We start from the raw sequence: 23,300 nt of genomic DNA, 5'->3' as shown, positions 1-23,300 counted from the left end.
TGTCACAAACAGGTCTCTCGTTAGTATGAGACCTTGTGTCTCAAACGATCACCTGTGTTAAAGGTGCTCTAAGCGATGTTGGGTGATGACACTTCTTGTTGACTTTCAAACAAAACGAGACTAGCTGGCCCCTCCCTCCTCTTCATTGTGTCCCCTCCCCCTCCCTTCCGCGCGCTAACCCCCCATCCCCCAAATCCTTCTTGTCAGTTACTGGCTGGAACACTATTTGTTATGCTTTGTGGTGCAGATTGGCACAGTTTGTTTTTGTTGCCATTTGTGGAGCCTGGGCTGTCTACAGAGACTGCGTTATATTTTATAGTGTGTTCAGGGGACAGGCAGCTAGCGAATAGTAAGGACATGTTTGCTGTATTTGACAAAAAATGTTGTAGCCTGAAAAAAGTGTGACATCACTTAGAACACCTACAATGAAGGTTCCAAAAAGGCCATCCCTAAATTCCCTAAACTGTTGTTTGGGAAGCACACCGTGAAGAAGACTGTCCATGCCACTACTCATGGGTTGCTTCTCCCTATGTCTTTTACATTTTCTATTATGAAACAGCCAGTAAAATAAATAATTTTTAAATAATTTTGCAGAAGAGTGCCTTGAAATTCCTTTCTTTCTATACTTAATTGAATTCCCGACCCCAAAGAGCCCCTTCAAACATCTGACTGAACTTTCTGAGCACCCCGGACTTTGTATTCTTGCCAAGGCCATCCCTAAATTCTAACTCTTGACTCTTCCTTCAATAGAAGTGATAAACTCACATGGATTCATGCTTTTATATTATGTCTCCATTCCATCACCTAGGCATTCAGATGGGCTGAATTCAGCTTGAACATCCTGCAGGGGATTCATCTGGTATTTTGCCTGGTAAGTTGACTTTCAAACAACACAATTAACTTTGTGTGGTTCTTATTTGTGTTCATTTTAGCTCAGCAGTGCCTTTAAGGATTAGATTAATCTTGACACCTTGTGACAGCAGATGGTGCTGTGAGGCATCTATGAACAGCATGCATCAACAAAAAACTAAAAAAGCTTCACACACTTTTGTTTCTCATTACATAATCATGGTCTAGTCTCATCTAAAATCAAACAGACCAACTTTGAAAATGTCCAGATGGGGGCACTATAGAAACACAGACTTTTGCATATCTCTGCCAAATTAAATGATTTTAAAAGTGAAACTATAGATTCCTGTTTGGCATGACACTCTGAGGCTCACCAACACATTTTGCAAATATTGGCCACTAGGAGGCGCTACAAGTACGGAAAATGTATGTCTCATGAAGGCCCATTTGCTTTCTTCAAACCAAGAGATAGGACCATAGAGGGCCACTCCTGAGGCCACATTTTCTGTACAATGGTGTACTGATTCGTCAAAGTGGGCGTGGTCTATTGTAACTACATTTGGATTCGCGTCTTACACTAATGTGAGTAACTTTAAATTTACAAGGGTAGATAAACAGTTACCCAGTAGCAGTGTATAAAGGTGCTGTGGGTGGGATTGTGAAGATCCAGGATTTGAATGTCTTCAACTTCTTAGTCCCTCCCCCCCTCTCTGCTGAAGCCCACAAGGTCTCCTAAGCCCCTCCCCCCACAAGGGAGAACCAATACTTGTGCCAGAGCAGTAATTGACAAGCAGTTAGACACCCCCTCCCCCCAAAATCACACTACAGGTTGTAGGTGGAGCCAGATTTTTTTTTACATGCTTGTGTAATTCTACTAGATCACAGGGTCTTTCCTCTGAAAACATTGTTATATAATTAATGTCATCTGAAAAATACAGATTATCATTATTTTAGCAAAGTTACAGTTAATTTGTATATTAAGTTTGTACTTTTCTTTAATAACCTACACATTGCTATTTTTTTCCCAATCACAATCTACATTAGTATTAAAGCTTATCAACTTTTGATTCTGGTATCATTTAGTTTTCAGTAATTGTTTGTAAACACATTTGTGTTATATTTACATGGTAAAACCAACCGGGGTCATTTTTAAATTAAAAAATAATAATAATTGAAATAAACCCAAAGTCATTAAACAATGACACTTTTTGATTTATTTGATCTTCATGACAAGTACTGAGATTAAGCAATTTGTAACAATTTCAATGACAAAGAAAGTTAAAAAATCTGAATGATGAATTAAGCATCTGTGAGATTTGACAAAAAGGTGTCTTCAGCTACCCCAGTTAATAGGATACCCATGTCCATGTTTCACCTTTGAAACAAACTGTGGACCTGAGGCACATCAACATTTCAAGATTTTCATTACAGAAAATGAAAGAAACGTCTCAGAACACACTATTTCACCCTTTCACATAATAGTTTATCTAATTTCTTATCTGGTTACCCATTTTTCTTTCCAGTTACCTTTTTAATTCCCTAGTCTTGGCTGCATTTTATGTAACATTTGGACAAGTTGTGAATTTGTTTCATTTTTTTAAATTCTATGTTTTATGCCACTATATTTCTAAACATGTTGTTTGGAAATTATTTATGGAGCAGATAGACATTGAAATGTTTAGTCATTTGGTCAAAAAATAGTCATCACTGTGTTCCAACATGATGTCTGGATGTTGGTGTTTTTTAGGTGACACAGAGCTTCCTGTGGGTCTGTGTCTGTACAGGGTACCGAAAATAAATTAGATTTCACTAAACACACAAACTGCAAGCCAAATAAACAAAACAGTAGCTATCAACTATCAAAATTCACAACACAGGAGTGGAAACTGTTCTTCATCTTATATTGATTGGCAGGTTCATTCATATACAGTGTAACAAGTTATGGATGTTTTCTAAAGCTGAACATATTTAGTTTAATTGGGAACATTTGTGTTGATAAAGGAGTAAAGTATATTTTCACTCAGGATTAAAAAGCTAAGTTAATAAACATGAAATTAAGACTTTGTACGGAATAAGTCAAAGTTTTCATTGGATATATGTACTCTGTATTCCTTTTGGGGTAAGAAAAGGAAGCCTGATTGGATATGGTTTTTCATTTTATAAATAAAGTATGTATTTTGTAATTTTATTATGTTGTTTCAGTTGTGTGTGGTTTGTTAATAAAAAAATATTGAAGATTTTGATTGAAGAATTATTAATTGTTTGTCATTCAGTATTGTAACATTGCGTTGAACGTAATATGGATTAATTGATGGAATTATGGATTTACTGATTTTGAGGCACTATACTTGATCACTTCTAGGGCTTCTCACTTAGAGGCAAATAGTGCACTTTTCACTCCACTACATTAACTTGAAAGCTAAATTTGAACTAATGTTTTTAGACTAATCATGAACCTAAACCTGAGATTATTTTATAAAGTATGATACATTATTAGTAGTAGTAGATAACACCAAACAGATATCTCATTTGTTAGAATTTGTTAATGCCGGAACCAGTTCTAACATTAAAATGTTACTTACACCTAATGCATCATCATAAACTAACAATTAACTAAAAACCTCTGTAAGAAAAAAGATTTTATCGTAGATTTTGACCCAGAGAAAAGATACATCAGGGAAGACATCACAAGGGTAAAAAAAAAAAAAGTATTTCCACATATTAATTCTTACTTTAAATTAAATAATCGAAAAGTTGATTCCACCAATGTCCCTAATCATATTGTACCTTTGTGTTTATTGTGCCTACTATCACTTCATATTTCATTCTCTACACTTTAGCATGATACTGAGTGTGTGGCTTCCCCTCTAGAGGGCGTGGAGCAGCTGGGGGCGGTGATGGGGAACAACGTGCTCTGTGTACAAGCAGACAGCGATAAGAGAAGCACTTCATCACAGAACATAACAGATCACTCCACCCCGATTTGAACAGACTGGTGACCGAGAGGACGACCTGTTGAAGATTTCAAAGCAACGTTTCTGACATGCACTTTGATAAATGTGAGTAAGTGTAAGCTTTTAATTTGTTGTTTAAATATGGGCATAATACAAGTTTTATCATTTGTGGGTTTTTTTTGTGTTTTTTTATTTATTTATTGAGTGTAGCTTTATTGTTGATTGGTTTGACAGCAATGGTGACAACTATTCCTTTTAACTTACTGCATTTCTGGACAACATACTTGTTTTCAATATTTATACCATTGTGTTATGGTGTTGGTGGCAGCATTATAATATAAACTCATTCAAATTTAACATTACACACAAAACCCTTCACCACAAACACATTTGATAGAATTAGTTTTGACTATTTTGGGGAGTTTAGATCCTGAATCTGATAGAAATAATCCACTGTACACTGTGATTGTGTTTTCAAATGGGACTGTGTTTCTAGTCAATAGGGCAGTATGTATTTTAGATTAAATACCTCTCTACTGATGAAGGTTGGGTGACACCATCAACCTTTCTCTTGTTTTTGTTGAATGACAGCATTCATTCTGGTGAATCCAAGAGTTAGGGCATCATTTGGGGAAACCCTGATGCACCCCCACCCCTGCTCACTTGTTTTCATTTCCCCTTTTTAATTAATGCCAGACAAGCAAACTGTGTGACGTGACAACTTAACTTTCTTTGTTTGTGCCCTGGCGGACACAGGCTTGAGTGAGTAAATATTTTGTCGTGCTCACTGGGTTCTGTTAAACCACAAAATGAGGAAATTGGCTTTGCTCTGCACGGCTTCTTTCTTTTTGTACCGAGCGGGCCAAATAAGAAAGGTCTTTGGAATCCCCAACCTCCCACGCACATGACTCAATGTCCAGGGGTTTCCACAAGTCCTATTTGAATAAAGCACAGAGTAGCCCAAAGTGGTGTGTGTGTGTTTGTGTGTGTGTGTGTGTGTGTGTGTTATTCTGTCTACCACTTTTACTAGGCTTATGCTAAGCTATGTTTATTATTGAGGTCACAGTGGTTGTTGTTGTTGTACTGGATTGCATTATATTGAAAAGTGTTTCTACTATTAAGCCACTGTGGGCAAACTATTAGGAACACCTCTCAATAAAGTGCACTCCACTACAAACCACAACGACGTAAACATGTACCTAAAGATATACTTCAATCATAACAGTACCATTGTTACCTTTGCAAAGGAAGAAGCTGTTGTATTGGATCACATTAGATTGTACAGTGTACCTAATGCAGTGGCTGCTGAGTGTAGATTGTGTAGTTACAGGTTGCAGCATTACATCATCTGTAAAAAAAAAAATAAAGGTGGCCTTTTATTGTAAAGATCAAATGAGTCAGGGTTAAGTAACCTATAGTGACACCTTCTGAACCTGAAAATGAAATGTACTGCCGGCTGTCATATGTTCTGATAAAATGACCTTTAATATTGTGGGGGCTGGCAGGTCACACACAGTGCATTTTTGTTACAGGTTTGATTTTGAGAAAGAGTGAAGACACGATTAACGATTAGAATCAGAACCCCATCAACACACATTTATCTCTCACTCGTGGAATTTGCATATTTTGTTTTTGGAAGTACACCCTCTTTGTATTTGCTCTGGGGAACAGAGCTGTCTTGTCCCTGTGTGGCACGTCACAGCAGTCAACATTCACATGCTTAAAATAAAAAAAGAGCACGTCTCTGTTCTTCTTTTGCTCTGCCTCCTAGACATGTTGGTACAATAGAAAGCACAAGGCGACTACACGTGTGGAGGTGACGTGCCTGTGACATACCAAAGACAGGAAGATGTGGTTTGCCTCTCTGTTAGCGTAACGGAGCGAGACAGGAAGATGTCATAGAAAATGAGGCAGTGGCAATCCCATGCTAAAGGTTTTCTGATTAATCTGGTTTTGCACGTCCGCACAATCTGTGTTCCTAATGGAGGAGGTTTCTCAAGCTTTATCTTTGTACTCCGGTTCCACACACAGGGTGGAAATATCACTTTATCTTTCACGTGTGGGGTGCAGTTTTTGAGGAAACAACCTGTGTGTCAGCTGGAAACATCAGAATTCTGTTTTGTAATATCTTTTTTCCTATTTCTCACCTGTTTAATGGAAATGATACTTATTTTATCAGCAGGGGAAAAACGTATTCATAGTATAATGGATTTGATGTTCATAAAAAATAAGCCACCAGGGAGAAAGTGAGCAGGCAGATTCATCCACACGATATGTTCTCACTCTAAGAATTTATTCAGCTCTTCTTAAAACTACTTAAAAAATGAAAAGTACTTAAAATCAAAGCTTTCACTGCTTTCATAAAGCAAAGCCCTTCTTTATGAGATGTAAAGTAACATGTTAATATACTCCAGTGGGACTAACACTTACACTTTACATTACCATCTATTCTGTTTATTTTCTACAATACATATTTTGTGACTCTTAACTACAAAGAGTGAGAGAGAGCTAACAACATGATAAATTTCAGCTTTTGTTTAAAAAAATGATAAATACCTTTTGGGTATTGGCTGTTGTATGGAAAAAGAAAGACATTTCAAGATAAACTTTGGGCTCTAAGAAATTGTGAATCTTTTATCATTTTTTTTTTACATTATATAGACCACAGAATTAATCAATAATTAAAAAAGAAATCACCAAATACATGGAAAATGGAAAAAGTTATTAGCTGCAGCCCTAAGTGTTTCTAGTCCAAACTCTTTTGCTCTTCAATACCCTTAACATGTAAACAAAATATATGACCAAATAGTTATTCTTTTTCAGCGCCAAAAGAGAAGCAGTGTTGCACTCTGCCCACAGTGAAGAAACTCTTGGAGCAGAAGCGAAGGCGTGAGACATCATCTGTGACCCCCTCCTGCTCTACGGCCAGCACAAGTCCTGCTCCTCCAACTACTGTCACAGTAAGGCTGCAGACATCAGCATCTCACTAAATATAACATCACAAATGTTGTTTATGATTTATCTTTTTTTCTTTCTCCTAGCAGTTGTCTTCAGCAGAACCATTTACCTGTACAGGTGAGAGCGGGACAACTTCTGAAAAACGCTTCAAAGAATAAGTCTGGTGATATACAGCGTGACATAGGTTGCCCTAGCACCCCATTGTTTCACACACTCTATCCTTCTGCTGGAAATACTTGTCAGTGCACCACATCCATCGCAGAAAACATTAACATCATTAACTCCTCGTTTTACGATGTTATTTAGTCTTAACAAATGTAAATTTGTGTTTGTGTTTGTTTCTTACTGGGATTTATGTCTATGTCTTGGGCCTGAGTGCCACGGACAGGGCAGGAAACACATTGTTGGTTTTGGTCTTTTCATGGGATTTGTTGACAATAACAAAAATGTAAAACATCACCAGACTTGTCCTTCTAATTGTATGATGCAGTGATAATAGTAATAAGTGTATAGAGTACAAAGAGTATAGGTGTGTGTGTGTATATATACTGTGTATTACTGACTGAGTCCTCTCCATTCTAGGCGCATCAAACAGCTATTCAGACATGGCAGTGAGCTATGAACAGTGGACCCCAGCACCAGAGTCTACACTCAATTACTACCCCAGTCATCCAGGACCCGGCTATGCTGCCTCCTACAGCCTCCCAATGACATCTGAATATGGCACGCAACAGCAGGTCCCAGGGTTTGGAGACACAATGCCTCAGACATATGTAAGAGAAATCCCTTCGTTGTGCATGTTCAATGGACGTGTTGTATGTATATCATACCTTAATAATGGTTTGACCTTCATGACCTGGATTCTTCTGAGCAGGACTGCCCAATGACAGTCACAGATCCCAGCATGGTTTCGTCTTGGTCCCTTCTGGGTCCCAGTCAGACGACACAGTTGAGTTTTGGTTCGTCGATGGATGCCACCAAGCTGGAAGAGGCCAGGATGCTGCTCAGCGGGATGGACTACAGCAGAGCCATTGGGCAAGATGAAGATGGAGACACGTGAGTTCCTATGAGTGAATGCATGTGCGTGATTATGTGATTTGTATGTGTTTCAGTATATCTGCCAGAGAGGTCCAAGAAAAACAATACAAACACAAGAATAAAAAAAGATTGCATGATTACAATAAGCATGCGCGCACGCACACACACACACACACACACACACACACAACCATCTTGTGTGAATGTGCATATGTAAGTATATGATTTATTTACTTCCATAGGAGTTTCGTTTTCAGTCACAGGCTACAAGTGAGTACTATGTGTGCAGTTTGGTAATCCTAGAAAGATGTAAATGAGTCAGCTGATCACGCTTGATGATTAGAAATGCTAATACAATGGAGAGACTAATTTAAATGTGAAAAGGAATAGTGTAAAATCAATTGTGAGGATTTTCACAATCCTCCAGCCTAATTTAAAACGAAATCATTCTGTGCTCTTGTTCGGTCAGAATCCTGCATATCTACACTGCAAAGGGGCTCAGGGAGTGTGCCTTTGCTGCTGCAGAGAGGCTGAGGGAAATGGGCGGCGGGCTTGATGCCAAAGAACACAGAGGAAAGGTATGACCATAAACATCTTCCAAAGTATGCAAATTACTTTTTTTTTCACAAACATCAGCACAAGATTATAATTTCTCTAAATAACGTTGTATGATGAATTAAATGTGCTTTTGCAGACTGCTCTACTGGTGGCGGTGACAGCAAACCAGCCGGAGATTGTGCAAGATCTGCTGTCTTTTGGAGCGGACATCAATGCATGTGATGTTAAAGGGCAGACTGCTCTTCATCTGGCTGCTCACTATGGTTTACCTGTGGTTCTGCAGGTAAAGCAGCAGTAGTACTAAAGTAGTTTGGCATCACTATCACTATACAATGAGATGACCATAACAATGATTCATCTTCCTTTTTTGCAGGCAATTCTGACCAGCAGGCCGGCTGTCAACTTGGAGGCACGCAATTTTGAGGGTACCTCAATCTCATTACAAATGATAAATTGACTGGGAAGTTGTGTTAACAGCATATTATAATTAGGACTAAGTACCAATATTTACATTATTAGACACTTAATTCAAACCTCTCCTTCTTTGCCTCAGGTATGACTCCTCTGCACTGTGCAGCCATTTCTCACAGTGATTCCATGAAGGCGTTGTCTAGCAGTGGGCTGGCAGATGTTGGTCTTCAGACCAAGGCGGCGGAGAAGCTTTCCTGTGTGCAGATGCTTCTCAGCGCAGGGGCTTCCCTGTTCAGCCAGGTACAGTACAGAGCTTCCTTTTTAGAAGGTCATGTGAGCTGCTTTGCTCGTAATAAGCATGGATCACTATACTGTATGTGTCACAATGAATGCACAATAGATTAAATGAATAGACAGATTAGTATCCTGTAGGTTGCAATCAGGTACAGTCCAACATGTTAAACCCTGACCTTTCAGTCACAATATACAGTTCATAGTGGAAGTGCCCAAGTTGCCCAAAAACCATGGTGATGTCATAGTACTCGCCATTCCCCCATCAATCTCTCTTTTGTTTTCTCTTCCTTGTTTGATGGTTAAATGTCTCAGTTTGACCTGTGGTTTCATTATGATATGTGTTACATCACGTTCAATTCTCTAATTCCAGGAAATCAAAAGTAACAAGACTGTGTTGCACTTGGCAGTAAAGGAGGGGAACATTGATCTGGTGACTTTTCTGCTGAGGATTCCCCTGTCGAACATGAAAGACTTTGTCAACTTGAAAGTGAGTTGTACACGGACACAAAATTCCAAATGGATTAGAAATATGCATGTGTCTGTGCGTTTATGTGCATTTACAAATACATACTGTTTACATAGCTTACTACTTTCTCTTTTTGCCATAGGCACATGGTCATACAGCCTTACACATGGCAGCTGGTCTCCATGGTAACCCCCACCAGGAGGAGATCCTGCAGCTGCTGCTGCGCAGAGGAGCTGATCCAAGTATCCGCAACCTGGAGAACGACCAGCCAGCGCACCTGCTGCAGAGCGGCCTCCAGGGAGAGCAGGTGAGCTGCCCATCATTTGAATGCATCTGTGTGCTGTTTAGTTGGGCTGTTTCCGTTTTCGATCGAGAGTGATTCATTATTATCTTAATTTATGTTTCAATTTCTAGCTCAAGCTCATGCTGAAGAAACGAAGTGCTTCCTCTCGCCGACGTATCGTGTCCTTGCAGGACCAATAATGATTAGAAAATCCCCACCTGTAATCCCCATTTGGAGGGAATGAGTCTATAAGATGTTGCCTCTGTTAGAAGGGGATTTACAGTTCACTGTTATATTGCTTTGGGAGTCTCTGGCCTATATTTTGTTAACAAACTACTTTGGCAAATTAATCTCCAGATATAATTCACATTGGATTAGACAAATGATGCTTTAATGCATAAAGCTTAAATTACCTGTGATTTAGTGTCAGTGTAAAAACATGCTTTATTTATTTTTTTACGCACAGGCTGAAGTATTTATGTGTAGGCGAAGCATTTCCTTCCAAAATGTGATATCCGCCTTTGTTTTATAAAAAATCCTCACGTTTGAAAGATCTGACAAATTTAATTTATGTATTTATTTTTTGTTAAGTGGATATTTAACATTTTGAAATGAAATCCTCTAAATATAAAGAAAGAGTATAAGTTTCTTTTTCCGAAAAATAGGCTACACTCCCAGTTTATTGTTGATTTCTATGAAATCGTTTGAATGACTTTCAGGACAGTGTCCCTGAAACCCCAGTGACTCTCTTGTCAAAACCCCCCATCATGAAGTGATCATGTTGATACACAGAAATGGGTTTGATTTTAGTCAACATGTGTGCTTTTGTTAAGAGTGCATGTGTAAAAATAAGAAGCTCACATAATTTAACTTTCTTTCTGTATGTGTGTAACATCAAGTACAATTTTTCTTTGTCGAAAAAGAAACTTGAATTTCTAAAACTATTATGTATTTGATTTTGATATTGGAAACTGATTGTGTCAAAGAATGTTATTATCACAGAGACATTACATAAGCGTGGTGACAAATTGTCTGACTAATTGTACATTTGAGTCATGAGTCATGAATAAAAGTACAATAACACAGTATTTAAAGTTCCATCTGAATCTTTTGATGTTTAGGGCACATTTGAACAGTCCCACTTATATTTGGCTACAGAAATTAGCAGGATGGAAAATACATTGTCCCACTAGAAAGGGATGGTGTCATGAAGATTTAATTTTTCAAGCCTTATTTCCATAGAGGTTTACTACCATTACCTTAGTCACAGGTCAAATGAGGTTGTGTTTGAATGTAATTTGAATGATAAAAAAAGATTTGAGCTGTTACTCACTTGTGTGTCACCTCTGTAAATTTCTGTGAAGCAAAAAGGAAAGATCAGTCTTATGTGTAAACACCATAATGATAATATTGTCTAATATCTACATAACATTTACGTCACTTTGGATATTTTTGAACAAGAAGATTATTAAAAACACTGATAAAATCCTGTTGATTAGACCTTTATTTGAAACAGTGGTCTCAATGTTCAGCTTTACAGGTAGTAACATCATTTGTAATACCTTTGCATAAGGTTTAAACACAAAATAACGGACGAATAGTAAAACAAATACATATGTCACTCATTTGAATATTTTCAAAGCAGTTTCAAAATAAAATACATTAGGCTACTGTATATTTTCATCAAGATACCAGCTATTTTCTTTTAGCATGTTATGTTTGGCCTATTCTATTTTGGGTTCTTTTCATTACTCTGCCATGCTAAACAAGTAGATATCAACAGAAATAAAGACAAATAAAGGCAAAAGACAATTGTTACGATTGATCAACGCATGCTACTCTTTGTTTCGAGCTGCAGATTTTGTATATAAATATTCCATCATGCTCTTAAGTTAATTGTTTTACAGGAGTAACATGTAAGGAAGAGATACAACAAGTGTTGCATTTCTTAAATTAAAAGTACCATATCAAATCGCCTGGTTGGGAGCATTTGTTTTACTATATTTTTTTATTTTAATTTCAACACTCACACAATTCTGAGAAATCTGTAGATAGATATTTCACCCCCTTATTTTGAGAATTTCTACAGAAAACATTTGGAGACTTAAAGAAACCAGGTAAGGATGCATTGGAAAACCCTGTTTATTGCTCATCCAGCTGGCAGAAGTATATTAGCCAGGGATTGCTATACAACTGGTGTGTCTGGGTATGTATTTTCTGCCGTGGCTCCTGTATCGCCTTCCTCCCTTTCGAGTGTATAAAAGTTTTTCTATACAGTTTGAGGAGGCACTGCAAAAGAAAAGAAAACAAATAAGAGAGAATGGCAGAGAAAAAGTCAACATCACGTAAGGACCCTGAACAGTAAGGTGAACTAACCCTCTGTCTTTGGTGGAAGTTGGCTTCCAGATGAGCTGGAACTGCAAACAGAAATTAGGAAATTAGTAGACATTTGTGTTTGAGTTTGTGTTTTTTTTTTTATTCAACAAGATTCCAGATTATGAAATACAATTAGAAAACTGTGGCCACAACTTCAACTTGGAGTAGATTGATCAAGGTGTACCCATTATCAGAGTCACATGGTCCAAAAAATAGTTGAAGCCACAGGGTTCTGAGGTAACGGATGTGCAGATATTTGTCCTGTTTAACCAGCAGCTCTATTCTTTCTTCTCCTCTTGCCATACAAGCGGCATGCGGTCAGATCATATCAGATCAATTTATCAATAAACTGCCCACTCACTACCAATACATGAGGAGTGTGATGCATACACTTTGAAAGCAAGCACTGACACAGGGGATTTAACACACTAGGTCTGTGAAAAACCTTTTATGTGTTTTGGGTTGAGTATGCAGAACAGGGAAGGGTTTTTTAGAGAACAGGCATCCAGGGAAGAGAGAGGAAAAGCTGTGGGAAACTCAACTTTTAGTCAAAGTAAAATACTGGAAAATATGTGTTTTTACACTGGTCGGGTATCTCCTTCAAGTCAAATTCATACAGCATGCACAGGCGAATCATCCACTAAACCTTGCACAATTCTTACTTGGGTGAGGATTTTACACATTTTGTGAATTTTTTACCTGTTTGAGGAATGACAGATTAGTTACAAAGGCAAATGGGCTTATGTATGTGTGATTAAGCCTTATTATTTAGGTAATATTTGAGACAAAGTCTAAACTTACTGAGGGCTATTAAAATGCCAGAGAAAAACATGACTACAGCAAGGACCACCCCCGTGGTCCGCAATGTCTCATAATCTACAAGGGACAGAACAATACGGGACTCAACCAAAGACAGCTGTTGGAGTTTATGACGAACTTGGAACACACTGTAGTATAACATTTGATATGTGTAACATGGTGCTTTTGATTTTTGAAAGTAGCAGATGATGCAAATCTTACCATAATCAAAGTCACTTCGGTCTGTGAACATTGTTTCTGCAAAGAAAACGTTGAGTCGGTTAGAGAGAACAGAATATAGGTGGTGAGTGCAGCACCAGTCCCAGCATTATGTTTAAATAAAGGTGTGTTTGTGTCCAGTCCAGCATCATGGAGAGCAAGGTTTGCAGCTCTCCAGATCTGCAAGCTTGGCTCCACAACTCCTCAGAGAGAGAAGCTCAATGCAGCATCTTTACTCAGCAGAAAAAAATGCACCATGCAGAAAGTGGGTTACAAGCCAGCAGCAGGCTACAGTTTCATCACAGCAGCAGAGACAAAAGAGAGCTTGAATGGTAAAATGTGTCTCAAATGTGAATGTGGAGGTTAAAAAGTCACTTGCCATGACTGCTGTTTAATGTTGAATGAAAGGATTTCTGTTCTTATCCAACACAGTGATTTGCCTTGCAGAAATAAGGCTACAGCATGTGCCAAATTGCCTTGCATGTTGCTGAATCCTCTCTCCCAACTGGCTGAGCTGGCAGTTTGCATTTATTTCAACCATTTTCTCTCTGCCATAAAGACTGCCCAGTTGAAGAAAAAGAAGTGCTAAACTTCTTTAGTATTGTTTATTTGTGTATCCCAGTAGGGGATTTACTGAAAAGCTCCCTATGTTAAACACTGATCAATGCATCAGTAAATTGGCTCTTGGCACTGTAGCAGCAATTCAGCAGGCTCATCAACTACATAAATATAGATATAATTAAACTATTCATTACATTCATTCAAATCACAAAAGGATCACGTTATAGCCTAAGAAGTCATTCATTCTCAAATCATACATTTTATAAAGCTCACAAACGTTTCATGAATGTTACACCCTTAAAAATCCCATAAAAGAAAAAAAGAAAAAGATCAAACCTGTGGTGGCCATGGCTGTGCTGTAGAGATGTAGAAGAGCTCCGTCTCCCAGGTATGTAGCAGGTTGCTGGGTTGCAGTTTAACGTTGGATATGAACCGGGGTAACTGGACAGGAAAGCATGCAGAACTGCTTCAGAATCCTCTCTGTAAACTCAGCAAGGGACCTCTGGTGGCCACAGTGAAACATTGCATTGACAGTGGTAGGGTACTCCCAATAGGCTGACTAATGTGCCAGGATGGGGAATACACAGCCCCAAATTAAAGTAAATAGTAGGGTAAACAGATAAATACATCTGAGACATTAAAACTATCTTCAATCTACTGGGTACTTTACAGTATGTGCGAGTGTCTGTGGGATGGGGGTGGTGGGTGTTTACCACATGTGTGATAAATGAAGACATTTTGGATGTTGCTATAATCTGTCTGTGATTGTGGCTTTGGTTTGCAATTCTATAAAACCTATAGAGACAGTTCTTGCATGCACCACTTTCTGCCCCATGTGTTTTCTTTTGTGCAGTGCAGTCAGCCCGTTACTGCAACAGCAGGGAGAAAATAACCTGCACATGCAGCTTTTACATTCACAGAGGCTGCCAGGCTCACTACGGTTGAAATTTGGCTAATAAAACAGCACTGAACACAGAAATAGGTAAAATTAAGGGGATTTTATTTTTTAAACACAGCCTTCTCCAAGTGCTGCACAATGCAGCACATAAATCATTCACACTCACCCTGCAGGGAGTTACTGCTGCATGTGTAACTGAAATGTCTGCAGCGTCAGCAGAAGCAGGAGTGCAGTATAATAGAGGGCTGCTCGCTGGGTTTCTTCTAACAGCAGAGAAAATGAAAAGACGCATAAAAGAGGAAGGAACTTTTTCAAACGTTTTCTTTATTTTGCATCAATCTGAAAGTCATAAAAATACAAATGAGAATCACACTACAATTGCCATATCAAGTTGGCACATTATCTAGTAATGGTAATTAATGATAAAAACAATTTAAAAAGAAAAAGAAAAGAAAAAGAAGGAGCACAGTAACATTATGAAATTGAATGAAGCTTTAGGTGTTTGTGGAAAGATTGTCCCCAGCTGTGATAATGGTATTTGCTGCCACCACATGGTAAGTCAGTAGCACTGTGGAAAAAAAGAGGAAGAGGATAAGTTTCATTTGTTCTGGGGGAAAATATTTTTTAGCTTCCTTTTGTAGAAAATTGACTCACGGATGTTTATAAGAAACTCACCAGATCTCCATTGCTCTTTGCGTCTGCATCTACCAAGTTGAGGAAAGAGTTGGAGATGTAAAACGGAAAATGACAATACATTTACTTGATAGGCATTTAACCTTCCCTCTTTATTATAGAAGACAGAAAAACATTTACCCCTGGAAACCGACTCCAGATCAGGACCACTGGACCTGAGGAACATTAGCAGTTAGATCTATTTTCCAGAAAACTAAATTCTTTTGAGGTCTTGCTTGATTAACCTAACTTCACTTACCTTTACTTGTCACTCTTAGAACAGGTACATTTTCGGGCTGTTTTTAAGGGGGAAAACAAAAGAAAAAAATGATGTGTGTCTAAAGCTGCGACAAAAGGAACATGACACATTACAAAAAGAATGTAACCCCCCTCCCTTTAGTATGAAAAGAGGTTGTTCCAAGCCATGATAGGTCCATGATTACAGTGTTGAGTTTGTGCCGATAAGCCCATCTGGGCAGCAGGCCTTGGTAGGCCTTGTAAGCTTGCAGTTTACCAACCTGAGACTTTATGCATATACCTGAATCACAGCAACACAATACAGAAGCCAGTGTGTGAACTACCATCCAGTCAGCTGCATTCATATCGGGAGAAAGTCTCCGAAAGAGTTTTAACATTTAACTTTTGTGTCTTTTAGACCCACTTAAGTGTGCCTATACACTTCATAGATGCACACTGCTTACTGCATTGACAAAACATATTCAGCATCTCCATTCAACAGTGTCCATCCCATCATGTCTGATCTGTCCAGTATTAGTACAGAAGCTCTGCAAGGCTTCATTCTGCTCTTCATTGTTTTCCTTGCAATCTAATTAAAATGTGATTAATAGTGTTCTGAAGTTAATAGTTGTTCTGAAGACATGCCATATTTGGTCTTCCACTGAAGGATGAAATCTGAAGTGGAGCAGCCTATTTGGCCCACTGACAGGCTTTTTACAGATGTGAGCAGTGTGATGTAGATCAATGTTGTTAAAACTGTAGAAATGATCATCTGAATTTCATAATAAGACCCTACTGAACCCACTTTAAGTGATGTACCTTTATCATCTTCTAAAACAAGCTACAGCCAGAAGCTATAATAGTTTTAAAAACTTTGATTAAGAATGTGCCCATAATGCAGTAATGCGATATTGCTTGCTGAAGTGTTGACGAAGACGTGTACTTGCTGGAATAGTTGGTGTGGCCATTGGCCGGCAAAATATTTGGGAAATCTCAGACCAAGTGAGTGACCTACATACTCTCAGGACTAAGAATAAAGCTGTGAGCATCTTGAAAGGTAACACCCATCCTTATTTCCCTGACTTTGACACTAGGGGGCACCAAAGGGTGCCTATTGCTATCAATAGCCTTGTTTTGACAAGTCCTCAAAACTATTTTGAAGAAACTAGAATGTTCCTCTAGCCAGCTGTTGTCTGCGTTTCCACCAAGGTCTAAAGGCCAGGAAGGCTAGTACACTGATGTATAAAGAAACATGACAGGATGAAGGCAGCTGGTGGTCGCAGGGGTAAACACACTCTGCAGGCTGCAGTTAAGTATGCCTGCCTGTCCGTTTCATTTGCAAAAAACAAAAACAAAATAGATTTTGTCTAACTGTGCTTTAACCGATCGTAACCACTGACAAACCATAATAAATAAGACTCTCTATCTCCCCTGAGACACATCTGCAGCTGGCAGTTCAGTATGGCTGCTGACTCACCAAATCTTTGAATGATAAATTAAATGCAATTTGTTAAATGTCAAACAAGAAACTTCCACGGTTTGCCCTCTTTATGGACTGTTTAATGCACTGCCTGTAAAACCCTGGTGGCTTTTGATGTCACACTTTCACAAGTGTAGATTATTCAGGAGAATTACAGTATTCAGTCAAACAGATGTTCTACTTTTATCATTATTCATCAGTATTACATGCAACCAGTTGGCATTGTTGAAAACTTAAAATTCCCAAATCAGTATCCCTGTAAGTATATTTAAAAGTGTAGTTTAAGAATATTTTTTGTTAAAAATGGAAAATCTCTATTTTGTGTTTCACTAAAAATTAAATTGGAGAACAGTTTACAGATGTAAACACACATGGCAATTTGTCTACTCTAAACCTGTGTATTTAATTACCTATCAATCATTTTAGAGCTGATAGTCGGTAACATTTGGATATGCCAATTTCTAAATTTGAATATACTTTAATCCTGTTGTTTTTATATACTTTTACTTTAATGCAACCACTTCATAACGTGCAGTAAGGAATCTATAGTGATCTAGACTGTGTGGGTCCTAATAAATTATGTATTGGTTGGTTGTGGTTTCAGAACTAGCACTGGCAGTGACAGCATGTGCTGGCTGGTGAGGAGGCACACTGGAAAGACACTGAGTGACGAAATAGATAAGGTATAAAGGGCAAACTGCTGTGATGCACGAATCTTGAGAACATTGAGTGCTGAGATTGAGCAAGAGGCATCCGTGTGCCTTCCTTCCAGACCTCTGGGAGAAACAGAAGCCTACTTGTTTTGGGAGCCAGGAGGTCAACTCACACATACAGGGTCTGTGTGGCGACACCGACACTTACCGATACAGATCCGCTGTGTACTTAAGGTGGTCAAACACTTACTGACAATGAGAGCGATGCCCATGAAGAACAGCACCACAGCGAATACCAGGCCACCAATTCTCAGTGATTCATAATCTGAAATGCATAAAAGTACTTTATATTACTTGCAGAAGGAAATGGTACGTTTTGAGATTCAATACAAAAGCTTTTAGAGGCATTTTACCACATTTTGATTCAAGAGCAGCACTGCAGAAATAATGGTCATGGGACACCATAAATTCCTGTGAGCTGCAGTCAACAAAACTATAAACACTATGGTTGACTTTAACTCTGCGTCGGCTGTCCCAAATAAGGCTTGATATACAGTACTTCTGCTTGCTTATATGCATTTTAACATAATTTACTGTTTATGTTGTTACTAATAATGAGGATCACAGCTTTGTTTACATGCATCCAGCATTGCCTTGGCTAGTATATTAACAAGATGGCAACTATCTGCAAGCATTGGCAAATACATATTGACAACAATAAAAATTTGCTTCGGAATTAATCAAATAAGGTTTTTTCAGCAAAGAAAGCAGGCGTGAAAGCCCTTGTAAACATTGGTCTCAAGGTTGTTGAAACCTATGGAAGGCCAGAGGAGATGAAAATGTCAACATTTTCATAAGAAAAAGACAAAATAGATAAACAGACAAAAATAAACATAACTTTGTGTGAAAGAAATCCTCTTTTTCTTGTGCCCCTCAAATTAGGAAACACTACTTAAGTGGTATTTCAACAGTACATATATTATGGGTAGACTTGTCCAATACAGGTATAAAAAAATGCTTACTGCCAAAGGAAATTGAAAGATAGCAACCAGTAAATTGATGGTTTGTACTCATAAAATATATCAAAGCAGATTGGTAGTCACTCTATGCTCCTAGATGTCTCAGATGGACTGAGAATCAGACCTAAAACCCAGTGGACAGAATTAGAAGTATTCGCAGTGGGACTACTCCAGAAGTTTGGCCTTTGGGGTGACAGTTTTCCATCCCTTCTGAAAAAACAAGTGGAAAATTTCCCAGATGTTTCCTGTGGAGAAGTTTGGCCATTAAAAGGCTGAATAAATCTGCTAAACACTCACCGTAATGAAAAGCACTGTCATAGTCTGGTAGGAGAAAAGAGACAGATGAAACAAATGAGAAGCAGATTTACCCACTGACACACTTCAGAGAGCACTCATGATATGACAGCTATTCAGCACTTTCAGGGCCTCAGTCATCCATCTAGTCATTAGCCGGGTTGGTGCCAGTGCCAATTTATATGCCAGCTAAAATGAGCACAACTTATCTTAATTTGACTACTGTTCAAATTTTACCCACCTTTGTCCTCTTCATCTGCCACTGAGGCTGTGAAAAAAAAAAAGCAACAATCAATAGTCTTTATAGGACACTTACTTGGTGGTGTAAGGGCATGTTAGCAAATGGCAAAAGTACTGGTAGTGGGGCAAATTCACTCTACAATGGCTAAAAAGGTTAGAATCAAACCAAAATGTAAAGATATTACAATACATAAAGTTTAATTCAAACTCAAAATGACCCTCTGTATTATTCTAAGCTACGTATTTCTTGTATTGCCCTAATTTGTTTAAATCTGACTGCCATTAAGCATGTAGAAAAGGGCAGACCCCTCTATGCTTTCACATTTTCCATGTGAAAACACATGTTGGCTGCATTCATGTCATGCTCCAGTCTTTTAAATCTCACTGGAAAGCATACTGTACTTGGTAAAGCACAAAATCACAATTTCTAATTAATGCTCATCAAGAAAACAACCAGATTAATAAAAGAGACAGCTTGACTTTGTGTCATAATAAAGACCCAAAGCAGACATCGTTAATATGATCGCTGGTGTTTGGAGCGAGAACAATTTAAACTTGGAGTAGCACATTGGAGGTTACATAAATACTTTTTTTCACATCATGAATGCATTATTTTTCTTCAGCCAGTCCAAGTAGTTGGGTGCTTATGTATGAACTTCAACAACTAATGTTGAATACAGTACAATTATAATCTGTTAATTATTTCCAAGTGTAATGTTGCCCATTGCAACTATTCCAACGGTTCATAAACATAGGTTTTGATGCTAAAAGTTGACACCCAGTAAAGGAATCATGTCCTTGCTGGACAGGATACAATAAAGTCTGACATGAGTTGTTAAGAATGAGTATGATCGATGAATTTTATTGAATATTATTTTACACGCTCCACATCCCATTTACTGCAGAGTAAAGGAAGAGTGCTTGGGTTAACTTTTACCTAATTTATCAGGCAGTAAAGAAATACTAATGCCAGTCTCAATGAAGCAAAAAACACATTTGATCATATCAGTGCTGACGATCCTTTGAAAATAAAGTTGGACGGTCACAGGCCTTAAAGTAAGAGAGGTTAACAAAGCCAAAGGCAAATCTGTTTAACATCAAGCTCAACTGATGGCATGCAGGGCGCACAGTGAAACAAACCAAAGACAAGGATCAGCATTAACAAAGGGAAACTTGGCAGATGTGTGAATAAATGGCTGCAGTGTAAAGAAAACGTTTACACTATTATGGCATGGCCTTTTCTCGCAGCAAAACACTGACATGGAAATATTCTAAATGGAAATTATAATGAAACTAATATCACTGCAATGCTAACAACAAGACAATACATTTTAAAACACATTTGTGCAAAGTAAACATTGCAAGCAACCATATCCAATCAATCAAATGGCCGTGCGTTGCCAGTTACCACTCTAATGCAGGAAACTTACCTACCAACTCCCTGCCAAATGCTGATCCTGTTACATGGACACATCAGCTCATTTAGTGTGGAGGAACTTAAAAAACACAACCAAAGCTGCAAAAAGGGGGAAGCAACTGAAGAATGCCCCGCTTACACAGGTGGTCGGTTTCAAAGAGGGAACAACGTAAAGCAGCTGTGCGCTTAGTGAAACGGATGCTCACCGAGTGCAGGAGCCAGCCAGGTGCTGAGCGCCACCAACACCACAAGATCCATCGTACCTGCTGATAAGAAACAAATAGAATAATACATAGGAGGAGTAATAGATGGTGTGCACACATTTTGGGGTAATTGCTGTTTTAGGAGGGTAATGTGTTGGGGTGACAAGAGGTTGTCGCTTTTTAAAACGTGATTTACAGATAAACTTTGTAACTCAGACTCCGTTTATAACTCTGCAAATTCAAACAGCATCACTGAGAACAGAGAGATGCCTGTTGTGAAAATCTGTAGCAACTCCCCACTAATACTTCTTAGAAACAGCCAGTTACGGTTAGTGGGGGCTAGCTGTTTTCCAGTAACACTAGGAAATCAAAAACAAAAGAATATGCTTTATTTACCAACTTGTTCATTTGCATTAAAATGCATCTTAAAAAATGATATTGTTACAGCAAAACAAATAGTCAAAATCAAAGCTAAAGTTATCCTGACTTTTATCTCTTTGTACAGGTCAAGCTCCAAAAAACACTGGACATTTCCCATAGTGCATCTGAATAATGCGCGTCATTAGTGGCCCTTTAATGAGACCGTTCAAGGTAGAAACACAAGCTCCATAGGGGCTAGACGCTGCATAACAGTATGCTATGTTTCTTAATGATATGGCCTGACTCTGGGTAAGAGAAGAGGGTCTATTTCAGTACATGGGGCTTGGCAGTTGAGGGGTTCACTGCAAGGCTGGTGTTGTGTTGCATTTCATATTTGGTCTACTTTACAAATGGAGCACGGGCCTCCTGGAACTGTTTTATTGTCTAGTATCTAGGACATTCTTTGAGATTCTCTTACACACATGTGACTCCACGACCACCAGACCACTTCTGCTGGGAAGCAAGACTTGCCACAATTTAATGACCGAAGACCATGGTGGCAGTTTTGTTAAAACCACATTATGACAATATAATCCCAAGACAACACAACACAACAACATGTAATGCAGGTACACACAGCTTTAGCTCCACACTTGCAACAACAACAACAACAAAAACTAAGTCATGGAATATAGTGTTTTGCATTGTGAAGATCAAAGCCTGCGTTTGCAGAGCCAGGGTTTTCAATCCTTGGCCCAGAGCACTGCTGGGGATTCATGCATGACTAGAGTGGGGGTGTTAACATGGAGCTGGAGTGGAGAGAAATGAACACTTCAACCCTGGGAGCAGGATTAACAACAAAGGGCTGCCAATCAGGTTTAATCAAACAAATGCAGGGTGAGTTAGCCCAACAAGAACCAATCTAATGATATTGTTTGATTTCTGAGCGATGTATGAATAGAATGAACTTTAAAAAGATAATTACGGTGGATTATTCCATTCAATTTTATTTATATAGCGCTAAATCACAACAAGAGTTATCTCATTGCACTTTTCATATACGAGCAGGTCTAGACCGTAGCTACTCTGTGATGTTGTATTATAATTATTTGGGAATAACATGGAAAGTTTGCAATAAAAAAAAGGGGGAGTTGCTTACATTAACCCGTAAAGGCAAACCTACACGAGTGCATTCCCACTCTTAAATAGAATTGTGACAACACAACCCCGTTTTCGGTCTCCTTATCGAGTTCACGTTGTTATCCTCGCCAGTTAACGCGATAAAGATTGAAGAACTTTTCACAAGTTGTTGGCTTCAGTGTTTCTCTGTTTGAAAAAACCCGATATTAAACTTCTCAGACGGCGTGGCATTTCTGGCAGGAAAGCCCACCACAGCGCCAACAAAAATGAAAATGGAAAACACTGTGAGGCGATCAACATAATACTAGCCTACACCGTTACATGGAAACAAAAACAAGCCACATGTTACGCCTGTGCATTCAAATTTGTGGGAGCAACATGAGCGGGGACTTGATGCATTTTAAAAGGTGACTCATATGCCTTTGTTTGAAAGTTGGAGCTGGAAATTGTGTTCCGGTTAAAACAAAAAAGAAAATCTCTGCAAGAGAAAAAACCTCTGGACACTGAAATGTATTTCGGAAGTATTAATCTGCATATTACAGCTGCTTTAGGTAATATTTCTAGCAGCAACGACATGGCACTGCTTTCATTTCAGAGCATACGTTTGGATATTTAAATGAACTTACCGTGTATCAGCCTTCTATAAACTAATTCGACTTTCTCAGTGCCAGTGAGCTTTCCACTCGGTAGCTACTTCAGCCAGGAGAGAGAGAATATAATGTGCAAAATCTTCTCTTACTAGACTATAGCTTGCAAAATGAAAAGCAGGGATTAATACGGAATAATTAAATGGAGATTCTTCAGTACTTCGGTTGCACCAAATTAAGCTCTGGTCCTTGGTCTTCCCGGTCTTGCCTCAGGAATGAGAGAGAGAGAGAGAGAGAGAGAGAGAGAGAGAGAGAGAGAGAGAGAGAGAGAGAGA

The 23,300-nt window shown here is 38.6% G+C and overlaps 3 protein-coding genes across 5 annotated transcripts; 1 reads left to right on the top strand and 2 right to left on the bottom strand.

Moving 5' to 3' along the window:
- The first annotated feature begins 3,793 nt into the window (after window positions 1–3,793).
- On the top strand, window positions 3,794–11,593 carry LOC117946460 (NF-kappa-B inhibitor delta). 2 transcript variants are annotated; one of them, XM_034874624.1, is made up of 12 exons: window positions 3,794–3,908; window positions 6,627–6,763; window positions 6,848–6,878; window positions 7,344–7,534; window positions 7,636–7,817; window positions 8,269–8,377; window positions 8,494–8,640; window positions 8,731–8,782; window positions 8,911–9,068; window positions 9,433–9,549; window positions 9,671–9,835; window positions 9,943–11,593. In XM_034874624.1, exons 1-12 carry the CDS (start codon window positions 3,893–3,895, stop codon window positions 10,009–10,011), a joined length of 1,374 nt encoding a protein of 457 aa, XP_034730515.1. In that variant the 5' UTR covers window positions 3,794–3,892; the 3' UTR covers window positions 10,012–11,593. The 2 variants fall into 2 exon arrangements, with proteins under 2 accessions (XP_034730515.1, XP_034730514.1); XM_034874623.1 differs by having other exon boundaries at window positions 6,845–6,878.
- Window positions 11,554–14,350, bottom strand: LOC117946462 (FXYD domain-containing ion transport regulator 6-like). The gene is made up of 5 exons (XM_034874625.1): window positions 14,102–14,350; window positions 13,208–13,243; window positions 12,989–13,063; window positions 12,188–12,228; window positions 11,554–12,100 (listed from the first exon to the last, which is right to left on the bottom strand). Exons 1-5 carry the CDS (start codon window positions 14,112–14,114, stop codon window positions 11,954–11,956), a joined length of 312 nt encoding a protein of 103 aa, XP_034730516.1. The 5' UTR covers window positions 14,115–14,350; the 3' UTR covers window positions 11,554–11,953.
- A 617-nt stretch (window positions 14,351–14,967) lies between these two features.
- On the bottom strand, window positions 14,968–23,266 carry LOC117946463 (FXYD domain-containing ion transport regulator 6-like). Of its 2 annotated transcripts, XR_004657036.1 has the most exons (9): window positions 23,005–23,266; window positions 20,882–20,941; window positions 20,689–20,715; window positions 19,260–19,286; window positions 19,022–19,045; window positions 17,956–18,030; window positions 15,596–15,631; window positions 15,339–15,513; window positions 14,968–15,231 (listed from the first exon to the last, which is right to left on the bottom strand). XR_004657036.1 is itself a non-coding variant. In XM_034874626.1 (8 exons), the coding sequence occupies exons 2-7, from the start codon at window positions 20,931–20,933 to the stop codon at window positions 15,597–15,599; spliced, it is 240 nt and encodes a 79-aa protein (XP_034730517.1). In that variant the 5' UTR covers window positions 20,934–20,941; window positions 23,005–23,266; the 3' UTR covers window positions 15,475–15,504; window positions 15,594–15,596. The 2 variants fall into 2 exon arrangements, 1 of the variants encoding a protein (XP_034730517.1); XM_034874626.1 differs by lacking the exon at window positions 14,968–15,231 and having other exon boundaries at window positions 15,475–15,504; window positions 15,594–15,631.
- Window positions 23,267–23,300: the final 34 nt, after the last annotated feature.

This window comes from Etheostoma cragini, chromosome 6 (genome assembly GCF_013103735.1).
Source record: "Etheostoma cragini isolate CJK2018 chromosome 6, CSU_Ecrag_1.0, whole genome shotgun sequence".
Classification (NCBI taxonomy): domain Eukaryota; kingdom Metazoa; phylum Chordata; class Actinopteri; order Perciformes; family Percidae; genus Etheostoma; species Etheostoma cragini.
This window is presented reverse-complemented; position numbering and strand designations above follow the sequence as displayed.